The 19,521-nt window shown below is 42.4% G+C and overlaps 1 protein-coding gene across 16 annotated transcripts in view; it reads right to left on the bottom strand.

The window, feature by feature from the left end:
- Nucleotides 1-19,521, bottom strand: part of ANK3 (ankyrin 3) — a 536,318-nt gene that overhangs the window by 128,577 nt on the left and 388,220 nt on the right. For all 16 annotated transcript variants that reach the window (XM_056107909.1, XM_056107905.1, XM_056107907.1 and 13 more), the window contains 5 exons: nucleotides 17,874-18,071; nucleotides 7,687-7,785; nucleotides 1,442-1,540; nucleotides 1,256-1,354; nucleotides 363-458 (listed from right to left, as the gene is read on the bottom strand). In XM_056107909.1, the coding sequence (XP_055963884.1) occupies nucleotides 363-458; nucleotides 1,256-1,354; nucleotides 1,442-1,540; nucleotides 7,687-7,785; nucleotides 17,874-18,071 (591 nt within the window). The remainder of the gene's footprint in view (nucleotides 1-362; nucleotides 459-1,255; nucleotides 1,355-1,441; nucleotides 1,541-7,686; nucleotides 7,786-17,873; nucleotides 18,072-19,521) is intronic.

Genomic DNA, 19,521 nt, shown 5'->3' with positions numbered 1-19,521 from the left:
GTGTGACCCCAAACCCAAAAATCATGAAGGGAACGAACGTAGAATTTTCAAACTTTCTTACACTGCAAAAGCCAATGATATGAAAACATTCCTATCTTCATGTCATAAATATTTCATTCCAACAAATGAAATAAGTTGTATATGGAACTTGAAACTCTGTAACTACTTGTGCAGATATTTTCAGTGTTCTGAATTTTTATAATTTCAGAAATGAGTGTTTTGCTATGCTGCATACTGGCAGTAAGGCAACAGACTTTGAAAACCAAGTGCTTCTTCTGTGAATGCAGGTTCCTCTTTGAAAAGCCCTGGAAAATGTGCAAGAATGGATACGGGGCTAGTAGAGTCCTACAGCGGCTACTTACAGTTGTGGTCATGATCTCTTCCGTCACGACCTTCAGGGTGTCGACTACTGAGATGTAGCCCAGCCGCCGGGCAATGGCCAGGGCTGTGTTCCCATTCTGGCAGGAGAGAAAGCCAACAAGTCATTAACATGTGCCACACGTTTCAGTATCTGTGTGTATCCATACATTTTAGGCAGAAAAAACACTGAGATGAGATTCCTCGCTGTTCCATTCCACTGTCACAAACAAAGCTGTTTCCTCAGGACAAACCTTGTAACCTTGCCCAAAGCCACCAAACCTGTTCCTGCTCACGCAGCAGACAGAGCCGCTTCTGAACAGAACCCAAGACACATTTTACTGTTCTAAGTGGTCAAGGAAACAAAAAAGTCTTTCTTCTTATTTATGTACTTCCTACTAAATAACAATGTAACCACTAATATTTTTTTTCTTTTTGGGTCACACCTGGCAATGCACAGGGGTTACTCCTGGCTTTGTACTCAGGAATTACTACTGGTAGTGCTCAGGGAACCATATGAGATGCTGGGAATCGAACCTGGTTCGGCTGCGTGCAAGCAAACACCCTACTGGCTGTACTATCGCTCCAGACCATAACCAGTAATTTTTTTTTTAAATTTTTATTAGTGAGACACCATGAGGTACAGTTGTAGCCTTACAAATTTTGTGCTTGGGTTTCAATTATACAATGATCAAATACCCATCCCTCCATCAGTGCCCATTTCCCACCACCACGGATCCCAGTATCCCTCACACCCCCCATCCCCCCATCCCACCTTGCCTATAAGCAGTAATTTTTAAGGTGTGAAACATCAGCCTTCATCACACTCTGTGGACAGCTCTCAGTATAATGACAGAGTGCTCATCTCCTGCCCCCCTAACTGGCCCTTAGGTCTTACCACAGTGAGTTCATTGGGGGAGGCATTGTTCTGAAGCAAAACGTTGATAATATGTGTGTGTCCCTGTTGGGCTGCTTGGTGCAATGGTGTATACCCATTCTGCAGATGGAAGAGAGAAGATTGAGTCTTAGTTCCTTGGACACAAAATAAATTATTCTGATGGATGCAAAGGAGAAAGGAATTTACCTTCGTTTTGGCATTCACTTTTGCAGAATGCCGAAGCAGGAAATTAACAATCTTGATATTTCCATAATGGCAGCCCACATGTAGTGGTGTGTACCCCATCTGGAATTAAAGAGAAATATAAATATACTATTGGTAACAGTTTTTCTAAACAGAAGCAAAAGTATAGTTTTTTCTCTTGTGGAGGGAGAATAATCTCTTCCAAAGACAACAATAGTGACAAGAAAATGCCCTTGATAATTCACAGTCTTAGGGATAAGTAATAATATCGCCTCCTATGTAAATAGTTACATAACTTATTCTCATAACTTTTGAAAATCAAAAGGAAAGATGAAACAATAGGTAACCTATAGCCTAGAGAGATTGAGTGCCTTCTTTTTTTTTTTCTTGTTTTTGTTTTGGTACCATACCTAGCAGTGCTTAAGGGCTACACCTGACTCTGCTCAAGAATGACCACTGGTGGTACTGGGTAACCATATTTGATGCCAGGATTAGACATGGGGTCATTACATGCACAGTCAGTATCCACTCCTCTCCAGTCCCTGAACGGTTCCTTGTCAAGTGCATCAAAAGAGCTGTTCTATGGGGACAGAGAAATAGTACAGCAAGTAGGGCAATTGTTTTTCATACAGCTGGCCTGGGTTTGATTCTTGGCATCCCATATGGTTCCCTGAGCCCACGAGGAGTAATCCTTGAGTGCACAGCCAGGAATAAGCCCCAAGAATCACTGGGTGTCGCCCCAAAACAAAAACAAACAAAAAAAAGAAAAAAAGAAAAGCTGTTCTATGAACAGTTTGAAGCTAAAATTTGATGAACATTCCATTTTCTAAAGATGTAAAATTAAAGTTCATAAAATTAAAATAAATAATTTGAAATGATTTATTTTAAAAATTAAAATAAAAATAATTAAAATAAGAACTTCATGGGCTAGAGCGATAGCACAGTGGGCAGGGCGTTTGCCTTGTAAGCAGCCGACATGGCTGACCCGAGTTCGATTCCTCTGCCCCTCTTGGAGAGCCCGGCAAGCTATCGAGAGATCTCGCTCGCATGGCAACGCCTGGCAAGCTACCTGTGACTTATTCAATATGCCAAACACAGTTACAATTGTCACAATGGAGACGATACTGGGCCTGCTTGAGCAAATCGATGAACAATGGGAGGACAGTGACAGTGAAGAAGTTCATAAAGAAAATGCAAGGCAATAGATGATGATCAGAATATACAGCAGAGATAAGAAGCACCGAAATTTTCAAGTTGAAGCTGATGTGAATTCAGAAATTCTGAAAAGTATTAAATAAATTTAGGTATATATGCTCTAGTTAGTCTCCTGCTAATATGAGAACAACATGCCATAGAGATGCCTCCGGACCCCAAATTTGCTATCCAGTTAAAAAAATTAATCTCAGCTACATTTTTTTTTTAATAAGGCCCTCCCGTTGATCGTCGATTTGCTCGAGCGGGCCCAGTAACGTCTCCATTGGAGACTTTGTTGTTACTGTGTCTGGCATATCGAATACTCTCGGTAGCTTGCCGGGCTCTCCGAGAGGGGCGGAGGAATCGAACTCGAGTTGGCCATGTTGGCCACTTGTAAGGCGAACGCCCTACCCGCTGTGCTATCGCTCCAGCCCTCTCAGCTACATTTATCGTATTTAAATTTTTAGAATTCCTAGAGCAACATTTCATACTCTACACCACTGATGGTAGCACACCAAGAGTAGTACACCACATTTGATGGGGTATAAGGTAACCAATCTTCGGGGGGAATATATATACACACACACACACACAGATAGGTAGACACACACACACACACACATATACTAGTACACAAGACTCAACTTTTAACATGTTAGTAATCTCTTATACAGGGACTTAATGGCCCCAGAGTGAAATACAACAATCTTCACATACTTTTAAGGAAAATTATTTGGATCATTTTTAGTGGATTATTTATAACAAGCAATACAGAATAAATTATTTAAGTACTGCTTTGGAGGCCGGCTTTGGGGGTCAGGGTGGAAGCACTTGAAATATGGTGGTGGGATTGGTGTTGGAATATTAAAAGTAATAAGTTATTGTGAGCAACTTTATAAAAATAAAATTAAAAATAAAAAATAAAGTATCCTGCTATAGAAAAGGAAAACTATACACCAATATCCTTGATGAACATAGATACAAAATCCTCAACAAAATCAAATAAAACAGCACATCAAAAATATAATACACCATGACCAAGTCGAGTTCATCCTGGAGATGCAAGTAACACATACAAGCAATCAATGTTATACACATATCAATATAATAAAAATATGACTCAGGATAATATTAATAGATGCAGAAAAAGCATTTGACAAGATCCAGCAACCATTCATGATAAAACTCTCAATAAAAGGGGAATTAAAGAAACTTTTCTCAACATACTCATCTACTGAAGTTTATAGCAAACATTATACTCAATGGGTAGAAACCAAGACTTCCCTCTAAGATCAGGTACAAGACAAGGTTGCCTGCTCTCACCTCTTTTATTAAATATAGATTGTAAGAACTTAGCACTTGCCATAGCATTTAGGCAAGAAAAAGATACTAAGCATCCAGATAGGAAAAAAAAGTAAAGCTTTCAATATTAAAAATAATAATAATAATAATAAAGTATCTTGCTAACATAATAAGAATTCCAGTTTGACCTATATACAGCAAAGGCTATTTCTTCAAATCAATAGCCATAATACTTGAGGGCATTTAAGTTCTATCATAAAAATCTATATTTCAGGGCCACAGAGATAATACAATGGGTAAGGAACTTGTCACATGTATAGTAAACCCAGGTTCAATCTCTGGCACCCATGAGGAGTGATCCCTGAGTGCAGAGTCAAAGGTAATCCCTAAGATGGGGGGCGTTCCGGCCCATCCTTCACGCCCTCCCGAGGTCACCAATTGACCCCCACGAGCGGCTCTCCGGCACGGCCACGGCCCCAGAAGCACAAGGACTTAATGCAGAAAACCAGCAGCTTGGAGCAGAAAAGCGAACGGACGATGCGTTAATCCAGGCCATCATGCCTGCCTGGAGGGGAAAGGGTGTTGCTATATTTGCCCTCTCCTCTCTGGAAAGAAAGATGGCGGCCATGACTCCAGAGCACAGAAACCAATCTCTTAATTTTCTGACTCTCAGTAGAAATACTTCCAGGGTTAATAAGTAAAATAGCAGAAATCTAAAACCGCACGACATCATTTAATTCTTGAACCCAGCTGTAGAAAGCAAATCATTTCACAATGCTTTTTCGGCATGGCTGATTTTGGGGGGGTAAACTCTAAATAATAATGGTGCAACTTTTTTTTTTTTTTGCTTTTTGGGTCACACCTGGCGATGCTCAGGGGTTACTCCTGGCTCATGCACTCAGGAATTGCTCCTGGCGGTGCTCAGGGGACCATATGGGGTGCTGGGTATCGAACCTGTGTCGGTCACATTGGCTGCGTGCAAGGCAAACGCCCTACCCACTGTGCTATCGCTCCAGCCCCATGGTGCAACTTTTATCGAAACAATGAAGCTAGTCAAAGTAGATAGAGTGTTAACTAGAATTCATCTGCCCCACAGGCATTGGCGGGGGGGGTTATTGGGGTTCTTCATGGTGAAAAATAAGTATTGGTAAAGGGAAATGTGATTGATATTTGCATGACCGAGACCTAAACTTGAAAGCTTTGTAACTTTTCCCACAGTGATTCAATAAATAAATAAAATTAAAAAAGAAAAAAGGTAATCCCTAAGCACAGTTGGGTGTGGTCCTCAAACAAAACTGTATTTGACATACAACAGCTTCTTGAACAATGCTCTTCCCAAGTTGTTAAAAGATCAATGGAAAAATATCCTTACTGCTTTTAAGTCATTATTCAAGAATCTGCTTCTACTATACAGTTCTCTCTTAAAGTTCAAATTTCTTAGACTTGATTAAAATGTCAAGTGAGTGCATATGTGTTGCGTATATTCTTTCTTCAAAGTTATTTTTAAAAATAAAAAAATTAAAAAAAATAAAAATAAGAATATTTCAAATGCTCTTCTAGGGGACTACATTGTAACAAACCCCATCACCGAATTTTAATGACGTTTAGGTCTCTGTTTATGATAAATGTAGGTAGACTAGGCCACTGAAAGGGAAAGACCAGGCTTTTTGTAACATTTCCAATGGGCATGGAAGATGGAGTGGCATTCTGTTTTCAATGGCTTGTCTCTGTTATGTGATAGCACAAATGTGTCTTCATGATCATTTTGTTTTTAAGGCTAAGTTTGGGTTCTTGCTAATGCATATGCTAAAATCTTAAAGCCCAGTGTGATGATTCAAAGAAGGGACTTTGGGGAGATAAAAAAAAATCATATTGGGCAGGCAGAGCTCCCCATGAATAGAAATTGTGCTCCTATTTGAGACAGGTGAGAGTTCACCTAAAGTCTGGGTTTTCCTTTATGTGAAGATACAATGAGAAGACAGCTCTCTGCACACCAAGGCGAGACAGTGATTATGTACCAGGTTTGCCAGCACCTTGACCTTCAAAACTTATGCAACAATGGGTTTTCCACCTATTCTTGTAAGAGCAGCTCAAACTGTGTAAGACGCTGAAATTGGCTAAGTTTGATTCTGGAAAGTGGGTAATGCCCAGCCCATACCTGATGGTAGAAGATGAGAAGACCTCACTAAGATGTGCTGTCCTAAGGAAGTAGTCTTCAACTAGCAGTCCACAGTGGTAGGAAGGCTGAAAACCACTGGTCTATCTATCACCTTGGTGATAGCTGCCAGTGGTCTGCAGGGATGGTGCTGATCTGCTGCAGGGGCAGAAAGGTTGAGGAATGCTGCCTAAAGAGCTCATTCTGACCAAAGTTGTTCCACAAGCTGAACCATCAGCGCACCCACACTGACAGCCTGTATGTACAGGAGTCCAAGTTATAAGCCCTAAAGCTGCTTCCTGCATAAGGAAAATCTGGTTTTGGTGTCTACTCTACAGGCTTTGTTCTTTTTTTTTTTTATTAAATTAAACAAGCTTTATTGGATTGCCATGAGATACAGTTACAAACTTGCATGATTGAGTTTCATTTGAACAATGCTCAAGCACCCATCCCTCCACCAGTGCACATTTTCCACCACTATTATTCCCAGTGTCCCACCCATCACCCCCACCCTACCCCACTCCCTGCCTCTGTGACAGGTACAGTCTTTCTTATTACTCCCTCTAATTTTGGGCATTGTGATTTGCAATACAGATACTAAGAGGTTATTGTGTTTGGTCCTTGGTCTACTTTCAGCACAAATCTCCCAATCTAGGCGATCCCTGCAATCATCATTTACTTAGTGGTCCCCTCTCTGGCCTAACTGCCTTCTTCCCCAGCATGTGGGCCGGCTTCCAAACCATGGTGTGATCTTCCTGGCCCTTATCTCTACTGTCCTTTGGTGTTAGTCTCATTGCCGGATTTGTTCTTAGCACTGAAGATCTTAGGAGACCCAGGGTACTGAATTGGTAATTACAAGGCTATAAAGTGTAAAGGTGTGCGCTCTCTCGCTCGCTCTCTCTCTCTCTCACACACACACAGACACACACACACACACAAGTTATATCACTTTACTGCTGAGTTACACCACCATCCTCAGGATAATGAACAAAATTAGGCACAGAAAAGAAATATCTAGAGAAAGAAGATTTATGTGTATTTATATGGCTCTTGGATGATTGACAGAAACATCATTTGTTTTCCTGCATTTGAAATTGTACCATTATATGAGATTAGCAATTTTTCTCATTTTAAAAAGAGCTATTTTCGGGGAGAAACAGATGGAGGGGTGGAGAGACGGGGGGTCTAGTAAGCACATATAAGGATTTAGCAGGCGAATAATAAATAAGCCTTAATATAGCCTTTATCGTGAACTATATCTGAAAGAGATCACAAATCACTGACTAAAGTTTCTAAAGGTGACCTTTATAGTTACCCAAACCAAGAAAGATAAAAGCTTTCACACTCTAGCTGAAGGATGGGTTTGTTCTACCAGGATAGGTGTAAAGAGGCTGAAGAATCCAGCATCTCAAAAGCATTTTGAGACAGCACAGAGACCCTGGTGTGCCTTGCATAAGGGATATTTGAAATACTATGTATAAAAGAACCTATGTTAGATTCCCCCCTTTTCTGATATAAAATTCTCTGGGTTCCATAAAGGAGTCACCTGTACAAAAGGTGACCTCCAAAAATATTCGGGTCCATTCTTTCCTTTTACCTTTGTCTGAGCGTCCACATGTGCCCCTTGGTTGACCAGGACTTCAGCCACATTCACTCTGTCTTCTTGAGCAGCCAAGTGGAGTGGGGTCAGGCCATTCTGCAAAGTCAAATTATAAAATCTTACAGGAGGAAATCTTCTACACAAAGGCATGTTTCAGGCATGCTTTATGAATTCCAGGAAAGTCCAAACTGCCCAAGTTCCAAAAAGTCTAAGAACAATTTACTATACCAGCACTGTACCAACACTGTTATCTGTCAATGTACTGAAACACTGACAACATACTCAAAAGAAGAAAAAAACTCATATTTCTCTACTGTTCTTTGGACTTTGTGTAAGGGTTTTCTCCGATCCTTCCCTTTGCTGACGATGTTGGCTGATGACAGGTGTGTTTGCAAGAGATGGGTGGTGGATCGGTCTCACAAACTTGGTTGTGGTGCATAGAAGTGGATGCTCTGTTTAGCTGTGGTGCTTGCACACATTTGTGGATCCCAGAGTGCAGAGCGGCTAAGCTCAAACCTAGCTTGTGGGATGGAGTGTTGAGGGAGAAGGGAATTTGAGGTTCTGATCTTGTGCCTGCAAGGCAGGAATTCAATTGTTCTGTTATCCCTCCCTGCCCTGAACTTTTCCCCAGGCATTATTTCTTTTACTTGCTACTTCATTGTTCATCTTTTTATTGGGGGGAGGGGGTTATACCTGGTGATACTCAAGGGTGACTTTCGGTTCTGCATTCAAGAATTACTCCTTGTAGTGCTCAGGAGACCACAAGGGATGCCTGAGACCAAACCAAGGTCAGCTACATGCAAGGCATGTGCCTTACTTACAGAACTATGCCTCCGGCCCCCTTGTTCATCTTTTTTATTTTATTTTTTAAATTTTTTTGCTTTTTGGGTTACACCTGGCAATGCACAGGGGTTACTCCTGGCTCTGCTTTCAGGAACTATTTCTGGCAGTGGTCGGGGGACAATATGGGATGCTGGGAACTGAACCTGGGTTGGCTGTGCGCAAGGCAAAATGCCCTACACACTGTGCTATTGCTCCAGCCCCTGTTATTCCTTTTTAAAAAGATAATTTTCCAAACTTGAATCCCCCGTTAAATGAGGATTGGTAGAAAGTGTAAATTGCTCTTGAAATAGATGAGAAATTTCAAAGACTATCTAGTGCACTAACATTAAAGGATGGGAATTCTAGTTCCTGTGGATGATAGAAATTGTGATACTGTATTATGTAAAAATCATTACTTTTAATTATAAAAAAAAAAGATAATTTTCCCCCACAAAATTCTGCAAGAGTTTTGGTGCATTTACCAATGAAACCAGCTTTATCAAATGATATAAAAATAAAACTTTATAAATTTATTACTGACATAGGATGATAATTTTTTTCATTAAATATTAATTCTTAAGGCATCTTGACAAAAGTTCTGTAGATTGTTCCTGGGTAATACACTTGGCCCATGAAATGTAATGTGAATTTGGTATCATAAAGACTTTTCATATCAATTAGATGGTATATGAGCTTAATAAAAGTAAAGTAAAGTAAAGGCCCTCCCGTTGATCATCGATTTGCTCGAGCGGGCCCAGTAACATCTCCATTGGAGACTTTGTTGTTACTGTGTTTGGCATATCGAATATGTCACGGGGAGCTTGCCAGGCCCTTATGAGCTTAATAAGATTGAATATTTTAACTTGACACAACTGTATAATTTGCAGGTCTGAAAGTAAAGAATCATGGTTTTAAAATCCTCTGCATGTCTACGTAATAATATTTAAGAGCTGCTATGATATTTCCAGCATGGAGTGATAGCACAGTGGGTAGGGCGTTTGCCTTGCACGTGGCCGACCCGAGTTCGATTCCTCTGTCCCTCTCGGAGAGCCCGGCAAGCTACTGAGAGTATCCCGTCCGCAAGGCAGAGCCTGGCAAGCTCCCCGTGGCGTATTTTATATGCCAAAAACAGTAACAACAAATCTCACAGTGAAGACGTTACTGGTGCCCACTCGAGCAAATCCATGATCAACAGGAGGACAGTGCTACAGACAGTGATATTTCCAGTATATTTTTTTGCCATTAAGAGCCCATGAACTAGTATACTTTGAGTTCTGGAGACTTCTTTCTTCCCCTCCCTACTTTGGCACCTATGCTTTAAGACAGTCAGTTGGTTCTATTTGTCAGAGGAGAGCGTTGGGTGAACCAACACCTGGAGAATATAGGAACTCAATTCAAAGTTGCTATCAAATAAATTATATGTCTCAGGAAGAGATGCCCACTATTGACTGTTAAATAATTTAGAGTGTGTGTGTGTGTGTGTGTGTGTGAGAGAGAGAGAGAGAGAGAGAGAGAGAGAGAGAGAGAGAGAGAGAGAGTGTGTGTTTGGTTTTTGGGACTGCACTGAGCCGTGCTCAGGGATTATTTCTAGCTTTGTGCTCAGGGATCACTTCTGGTAGGGCTCAGGGGATCATGTGTGGTATCTGGGATGGATCCTGGGTTGTCTGTGTACAAGGCAAGCATCTTATTTGCTGTATTCTCTCTGGCCCCAACATTTTAATAATGTTTATGGAATTCTGGAGGAAGTGCACTTAGACTGAATAAAGGGGGAAAGTGGAAAGGAGGAGCAATGTAGACTCTTGAAGTCCAAAACAAATTAAGTTGGGGCCAAAACTGGCACCACCCCAAGAAACTGATGTATCACTGAATGATGTTCCTTGTTCTCTGTAAGAGAAAACTAGTATTTCCAGCCATCACATTTTGTCAAAGTGTCACGTTCTCCTATTTTAAGTTTGAGGCTTCAAATATTCTGAAAATACTGAGTGGTTGTTGGCAAAGCTGGGAAATAGATTCTGGTCAGTTCTCAACTCTGCGGTGTCCTTCCCCCCCCCAAGTCACACCCGCTTTCCCACGTTCCGGCACCAGGCCTCACCTCCTCTGCCTCACAAAGCCCTCATTGTAAGAGCCCTGGGCACACCTTTCACTGCTCACCTTCACAAAGAGCATCATAATCCTGCCTTTAAACTATTTTCTTGTCTGTCTTCCTGAAACCGCTGTGAGCTTGTTTAGTCAAATACTGCGTTTCTAATTTTACATAATCAGCAGGTACACCTATCAGTTGAGTGATAGGTGTCAACTGCCCATTTAAAAAGAGGAATCTATAGAGCAGGGAGATAGCTCAAATGATAGAGCTCATGGACAGCACATGTGAGGTCCTGAGTTCTGACTTCTGCAGAGGAGAACCCCACCCCCAGAACCTCTGGGTGTGACTTTGGGGGCTCCCTGAACACACTGTAACACTTCGTAGATTACTCTGTAAATCAAGATGCCTTGATTAAATATATATAATAAAATAATGAGATATCAAAATAAAAGAGAGAGAAATCAATTGGCACAGGAGGAAAAGAGAAAAAGATGGGGTGGCTTTATAATGATGACAAAGAATTTTCAAGGTACCAAAAAAGAAACATTAAAAAAATTCTCTACGATAGTTATTTTGGTCTTCAGACTTTGTTGAATTACAACTTATGGATTCAATTTGGTACAAAACAATTTTTTTTTGAAATTGTGAGAAGTCAAAAATTAGCAATTATTATTTTTTTATTTAGAAGGTGATGAATGTTATCTAGTTAGTCCTTGTGACATCTTTGAAAAACATTTTTCAGCCAGATAAACCCAAGGCTCTGAGAGCTCTCATTATTACCTAAATTTCACCTCTAAGTAAGAGGATTCTAAATGCGGTAATTCCAAATTAAAGACCACATTATATTCAAACTATTTAAATTGCTTTTCTTTTGTCAGCATAAAAATATTACTATGATGAAGTGACTCCAATAACTACACGATAGCTGAGAAATGCCTTAGTGATATCACCGTGAAGGAGAAATCAAATGCCAGGAGGCTTGTATATCAAGAACTCGTGGGTTTTCTTGCAGTTTTGTATTATCTAAAGATTTAGAAACCAACCAGAGAGAGCTCGATGGGGTAAGCACATGCTTCAGGCCCTGGCCCTGGCACTGTTGGGTACCCTGGGAGCAACTCCTAAAACTAAAATTTTTGAAAAGTATATATGGATATGGGTTGGAGCTATAGCACAGTGATAGGGTGTTTCCCTTGCGTGTAGCTGGCCTGGCCAAGCCAGGATTGATTCCTCTGCCCCTCTCGAAGAGCCTGGCAAGCTACTGAGAGTATCTTGCCCGCACGGCAAAGCCTGGCAAGCTCACTGTGACGTATTCGATATGCCAAACACAGTGACAAGTCTCACAATGTTACTGGGCCCGCTTGAGCAAATCGGTAAACAACGAGAGGACAGTGACCATGTTATATATGTCACATGTCTATACCTGTATATCTACATCTACATATATACACATTCTCACACGGTCCTCCCGTTGTTCATCGATTTGCTCGAGCGGGCCCAGTAATGTCTCCATCATTAGACTTGTTGTTACTGTGTTTGGCATATCGAATACGTCACGGGTAGCTTGCCAGGCTCTCCGAGGGGGCGGAGGAATCAAACTCGGGTCGGCCATGTTGGCCGCTTGTAAGGCAAATGCCCTACCGCTGTGCTATCGCTCCAGCCCATATATACACATAATATATATATTTATATATGCCCTGTTATTGGGGCAATTCAGATTCTGCTAACCCAGACCCTTGTAAGAAGGGAGAAGCTGTAACATTATAACATATCTTTCATCAATTATGGGGTAGATTCTCAATTTTGTTCACTAAACCCTGGCACTTTTTTTCCACAAATAATGAGACTATTGAAAATAAAGATGGAGATTTGAGGAATTTGGGGAAAAGGTCCAAGTTTCCTGAAACTGTCAATAAACATGCACAGACTCAATGTAAGCTAACAACCTTTCCAATGTATTGAATAAAATAAATTATTTTATTATTAAGTCCTGCCCTGTTTCTAAGTTCTCTTTCTAATTAGTTTAACACTGGGATAGTGAAACTGGAGAGATAATACACTGTCTCATGTGGCCAACCCCAGTTCCACAAATGGTCCCCTGAGTATTACCAGGAGTAAGCCTTAAATACATACCACTGGATGTAGCCAAAAGCCCAACTCCCTGTTCCCTCAAAAACTGGGTAAGTCAGGCAGTGATACCCCACAATGAAATATAGAATGAGTAAACATACCACAAGTTACAACTTTCTCTGTTCAGTGAAGTAACAATATTGCTCAATGAATATGACAAAATTTTCTGTTTTAATTCTAATTCCTAAACAACAACAAAAAAATCACCCCCCCATAAAAATTCATAACTAAACTCTTAATTTGTTTCAGTAGTGCTTAGGGAGATTCCTGGTCCAAGGCTCAGGAGTGACCTCTGGTGATGCTTGGGGATCATAAACGGTACTGGGGATTTGAATCAGGGTCAGCAGGATACAAGACAAGTGACTTAACTCCTGTATTATCTCTCCAGCCCCTATTGCATATGTATTTTTTTCAGATATTAAATCTTTTAAATCAGTATGTATAAACACAACTTCAGATTGGCCACTAGAATTCTAGCTTACATCCATCACCACAGAAGTGAGTCCCTTTTTGGGTGAGGGGAAAGGGAGATGGGGCCGCCCTCCTGGTTTTGTACTCAGGCATTCTTACACAGTGCTGGGTTTGAAGTGAGTGGGGGTATTCAAGGCAGTCACCTTAACCCCTGTACTCTCTCTCTGACCCCCTACTTGACCTCTTTTACCTGATTTACACACCATCCTTTTTATTTTCCTTTTTGGGTCACACCTGGCAATGCACAGGGTTTACTCCTGGCTCTTCACTCAGGAATTTCTCCTGGTGGTGCTCAGGGGACCATATGGGATGCTGGGAATCGAACCCAGATTGGCCGCGTACAACCCGCTGTACCCTACCTGCTGTGCTATTGCTCCAGCCCCTACCCATCCTCTTTCACCCACAATTTCTCCTTCCCCAAATAACCACTATTTTGTTTTTATTATCTAAAAGTTTGTTTTTATATCACTTGATCACTTGATCCCCCGTTATTCATTGATTTACTCGAGCGGGTGCCAGTAACGTCTCCATTCATCCCTGTTGTGTGCTAGCATAGCCCAATGGCATCTGTTCATTCTAGGAACATGCAGAGCCTCAAACTGATCATTCAGGGTCTTTACGAAGAAGTCTGACAATCTTGTAGGTGGGCGTCCACGCGATCTTTTGACATCCCGTGGAATCCAGTCAGTAATGGCTCTAGTCCAGTGGTTGTCTGTAAACCTCATTACATGTCCAGCCCATCTGATATTTGATGCCTTGGCAAATGAGACAGCGTCCCTGATTCTTGAGCATTGATGGAGATCAGAACTCCAGATTCTATCTCTCATTTTGAGTGAATCATGATATTCCAAGCTAGCTCTTTCGATTCCTCTTTGAGATACCTGAATAGCGTTCTCACCCTGTTTTCATAGGGCCCAGGTCTCTGAGGCATATGTTAATGCAGGAAGAACAGTGGAATCCAGGAGATGTGCTCGTAGCTGGAGGTTCTTTGTCCTCTTAGTTGTTTCTTCAATGCTCTTGAAGGCATTCCAAGCCGCTCTCTTCCTCCTGCGCAACTCAGGTGCCAGGTCATTCATCATGTTGATTTCTCGACCTAGGCATATATAATTGTTGCATTTGGAGATGGTGGTTCCATTGAGAGCGAATGGAGCGTCAGGAACGAGGCTGTTTCTCATAAACATTGTCTTCGTAAGATTCAGCTGTAGTCCGACCTTTCCACACTCACGGTCGAAGATGGTCAGCATTTATGCCACTTGGCTGATGTTTGGTGTTATCAGAACGATGTAATCAGCAAAGCGGAGGTGGTTTAGTTGTCGACCATCTATCTTCACTTCCATTCTTTCCCATTCCAGTCGTCGCATGATGCTCTCGAGGGTGGCACTGAAGAGTTTTGGTGAAATGGTATCACCCTACCTAACCCCTCTCTTGACATGGATGATTACTTCTTTGTAGAATGGTGAGATCCTGGTAGTGAATCCGTAATAGAACTCACGGAGGATCCTGATGTATTGAGTTTGTACGCCCTGATTGGCTAGGGCTTCTATGACCACTTCCGTCTCAACAGAATCAAAGGACTTCTTTAAATCAATAAACGTTAGACAGAGCGGCATCTTGAACTCCTGAGAAACCTCAATGAGCTTAGTAATCGTGTGGATATGGTCGATGGTACTGAATCCTTTTCGGAATCCGGCTTGTTCACATGGTTGTCCTTCATCTAGTGTTCTGCTAATCCTATTCAGGATGACTCGAGTGAACAGTTTGTAGATGACAGACAATAGGCAGATTGGGCGATAGTTGCCAATGTCGTGGATGTCTCCCTTCTTGTATAGTAGTACAGTCCTGCTGGTTTTCCATTGGGATGGAATCTTGCATTCAGACAGATAGCATGTGAAGAGCCGAGACAGTGTATTGATGAGTACTGATGTTAAGTTCTTCAGGTATTCAGGTCTGATCTTGTCTGGGACAGGTGCTCTGTTTCTTTTCCGATGAGATGGCATGTTGGATTTCAGAAGGGAGAACTTTGGGAATGACATATCCATCATGCGGAACGTGGTATGTGGACAAGTGGACGTGGCTGTTAAAGAGATCTGAGTAGAAGTCATGAATAATCTTCTCCATTGCCCTTCTGGAAGATGTGATAGATCCATCAGGATGTCGGAGGGCAGTCATCTTGGTCTTGTAGTTTGTGAAGGACAGGCGGGCATTACGAATGCTTTTCCCGTCTTCTGCCGTATCTACCAGCACCGCTGCTCTCCTGTCTTTGAGGTCATCCTTGATGGCTTCTCTGCATTGTTTTGCCAGCTCGGACGTTAGCTTGCGGTTGCCTGAAGCATATGCCAAGCCACGTTGGCGAATAAGTTCAAGAGTGTTCGAAGAAAGGTGGTCTATTGTGGTTATCTCTCTCTTGGCATTCCTCGCACAATCACTGAGGTGCTGAATCATTCAATCGTATTCCTCATCAATGTTGTCAATGACGGCATCTTCCCATGTTGCTGCAACAGAGTCAAAGAGCTCCCAGCTGGTGGTCATTCTGGGAGTTCTCGTCTTAAAACTTTGCATTCTTTTTTTCTCATTCTGTGACATAGAATTTTGCACGAAGGAGACGGTGGTACGATCCCGTTTGGAATTTTGGGACAACAGCAACATCGGTTAGCCAAAACCACCAATTGAATATGATGTGGTCTATTTCATTGAGGAACCGTCCACTGGGAAATTCCCATGTCCAATGTTTAGATTCAGCCTTTTGGAATTGTGAGTTACCATGGAAGGTCTTGGTTGACATCATGAACTCAGACAGTCTGTCACCCTGTTCATTCCATTTTAAGCCACGGGTCCCAATGTGGAGTTCTTAGGCTGATCTTCTTGGTCCTATCTTGGCATTAAAATCACCGACTATGATCTTGTAGAAGGTGTGATCTTCTTTATAGAACTTCTCCAGCTCCATGTAGAACTTCTCAATTTCTCTTTCACCATAATTGGATGTTGGTGCATAGACAACAAAGATAGAAACTGCCGGCAGTGAGCCACATCTATTCAAGTGTAATCGTCCGATTCGGGTTGTTAGGCATTCAAATGAATCAATGCTCATGGCTAAGTTTGTGTTGACAAGGATACTGACACCACCGACACCTCTTTTGTCACATGTTTCAAGGAACAGTTCTTCTCCAGTGTCGAAAACGGTGTGATGTGATTGATGTCTTCTCGTTTCAGTCAGACCAATGATGTCGTACTTGATCTTTTGTGCTTGTACCATCAGGTTCTCGATGGATGCATCAGATGCCAGTGTACGTGATTTAAAAGTACAGACAATCATTTTTGTCTTTCTTCGTTTTGGCAGCCTATTTCTGCCTTGGGATTTTATCAGCCTCTCCTTCCACATCCTTCTCGACTCTGCCGTATTCAGGGTCAGGGGAATGAGATCCATTTTTTTTTTACTGGATTTGGCATATCAAATATCAAATAGACACGGATAGCTTGCCAGGCTCTGCCGTGTGGGTGGAATATTTAAGGTACCCTGAAAAATTAAACAAATGTAAATAAAAAGTCGTGCGGCCCCGCTCCCAGGAGCTTGGTGTGATAATCTCTGGATCCTGGCCATTGTTGGGGTTACACGGCAGTTGGTGGGTGTAACTGTCTAGCTACTGGCAGGTCCAGTCCCAAACCGTGCAGGCTTGGAGATCTCAGCCCCAGGTCCCAAACACCTGGGTTCCTCTGCCAGTTCTTTTATGCATGAGGCTCATCCAAGTGTGGAGAGTGGTCTCAGCATGACCTTAGCTGGAGCCCAGAGGTTTTCAGCTGTTGGGCCCTGGTGAGGACAGTCAGGCACAGGATAGGAGACTCTGCCTTGTTCTCTCCCGGGATCTTGGTGTGATAATCTCTGGATCCTGGCCGTTGTTGGGGTTACACCAACATTGTTGGGTTTTTATATAACCTTACATTTTATTTTATTAATTAATTTTTTTTTTTGTCTTTCTGGATCACACCCAACCATTCTCAGGGATAGTTACTCCTGACTCTGCACTCAGGAATTACTCCTGGCAGTGCTCAGGGGACCATACGGTATGCCGGGGACTGAACCTGGGTCAGCTATGTGCAAGGCAAATGCCCTACCTGCTGTACTAACAGTTCGGCCCCCAAACCTTACATTTTAATATGAACATGGTGCCTTCACCTGTAATTGTTGGGCCAGGGGCTGAGCTGGCTAAAGTGTTGGTACCCCTGCCTGACTACAGTGAGTGAAGGGCTGCACACACACCAGGTTATAGGGCTGGACTACTGGGGGTGCACACTTTGTGGTGGCGTGGGTAGTCACACTTATTTTGGCACCAAGCTAGGATCCCCGAAGCACTGGAAATAGCTCTTGGCAAAGTGGGCTGGAGACAAGAATCAGATATTAGGCTCAAGCCTACAATAGGTGCTTTACCAACAGAGCAAAATCCTGAGCTCTGGCTTCTGTTTCATGACTTAGATTCTGCTCAATTGTATGACTTTTCAATTATTGGCCAGTCACGTCCACTTTGTGCAGATGAACTGTTCCCAAATCTTTGCCATAATAAAGAACACTGATAAACATCTTGCAATACTGCACTGGACTCATTTTACAGGGATTTATCTTATGCCCTCTTGCCGAGAAGTGAGATCTCACTGAGTTGTGCATATTTTAGAAAGAGAACAAGCTTACCTTATTGCTCAGGTTCACGTTGGCATTTCTGCTGAGGAGCAGTGAGACCATGTCCACGTGCCCCTCCTGTGCTGCAAGATGGACAGAAGCAATGCCTTGCCGGGTAACTGCATTTGCATCAGCACCATATTCCAGCAGAGTTGTCGCTATGTCCATCTGATTCTTTTTGGCAGCGATGTGCAGTGGTGTATAACCATTCTGTCAACACAGATCCCTTGGTCACAGACCTTGTTACAAGATAAAAATTCAAACAGTGCATGGCCAAAGGGCCTGTTTCCCTTTGTAGAGGTTTTCTTTGATGGCTTAAAAAAAGTTATGTTAGAAGTGCCTGCTGGTTTTACAAGAGGACAACAGAATTCCCTCTTAGAGGGAGTTAAGTAGTAGGTGCTCAATAAATACTCACTTTGTTTAAATTGGTGATGAAAGGAAAGTGAAATAAATAAATAATGTCCCACTGAAGAATATTAAGAGTCATTTTTATTCTACCTTTAAAATCCCTTTCATGACCATATGTTGCTTGTAAGTTAAAATTTAATTTTCACAACAGTCAAGATGGTATAACGAACTCTTATTTGCCCCCTCTGACTACTCCTCTTATGAAAACTGTCATTCTGTGCTGGGCTTCAGCATGTCCCTTAAACAACACACAACTCATGTTTCTGTCTTACATTGCTCTGCCAAAAAATCCTTTTCCCCAGCATGCCCTGATGGTCAGCATCTATTGGTTGAAAATTCAAAGATCATGCCTTCATCAGATGTTTTAACTCCCAACACCCTCACACCCCTTTCCTACCCAGTGGACTCCAATCAATATTCAGTGACCATATTAGATACTTTTGGTAATATTTATTGTTTCGTTCAGTAAAATTAAAAACACAAATTTATTATGTTCTGTCTTTGCATTTCTGGTAGCTCACAATGACTAGTGAACTCTCAGTCAAACGATCTAAAGCTTTCAGAACATTCTAGGATCCTTACCTTGTATGACCCTGGATATTCTGGGCAGGGGTGAACAAAATTTCTTTGATATGCTGCTAATTAGCTGTGCTTCAGGAGCCTTCATAGTCCTCTAACCCGAGAAAGCGGGGTTCCTTGTCTGGGGGAGGGACACCCCGTCTTGCTCACAGTCATTTAAAAGCAATGCAAGATTCTGTTTTTTTTTTAATTAGTGGAACACCTGGGTGTTCCTTCCCGGAGCCCCTTGGAGGGGAGCAGGTTGAGCTTTCCTCCCCGCCCCGACCAGGACTCCGGCAGCCGAAGACCTCCAGGACCAGCCACCACCATGCTGAGACCACTCTCCGCACACATGAAGGTACTGGCAGAGGGACAAAGCCACGCGGGTTCCGGGGCCGAGACCTCCAAGCCTACTCGAATTGGAGTCGAGCATCTTCCACCCAGATCCTCCAAATTCCAGTAGGCGAGGGTCACACCCACCACCTGGCCCCCTGGCGCCGTGTAATCCCATCAGCGGCCAAGACTCAGAGACTATAAAATCCAGATCCCGGAACCGTGCGGCCACATTCGCGGCCGCGCGACATCTTAACAGAACTTTTTTTTATGACATCTTATTGTCTTATTCCTACTTTGGACAAACCTGCAGGCTATCGAATGTAGCCTGCCCACAGGGCAGAGTCTGGCAAACTCCCCG

This window comes from Sorex fumeus, unplaced genomic scaffold, assembly GCF_029834395.1.
Source record: "Sorex fumeus unplaced genomic scaffold, SorFum_2.1 ptg000183l, whole genome shotgun sequence".
NCBI lineage: Eukaryota > Metazoa > Chordata > Mammalia > Eulipotyphla > Soricidae > Sorex > Sorex fumeus.
The sequence above is the reverse complement of the archived record's forward strand: the minus strand, read 5'-3'. Positions and strand labels throughout refer to the sequence as shown.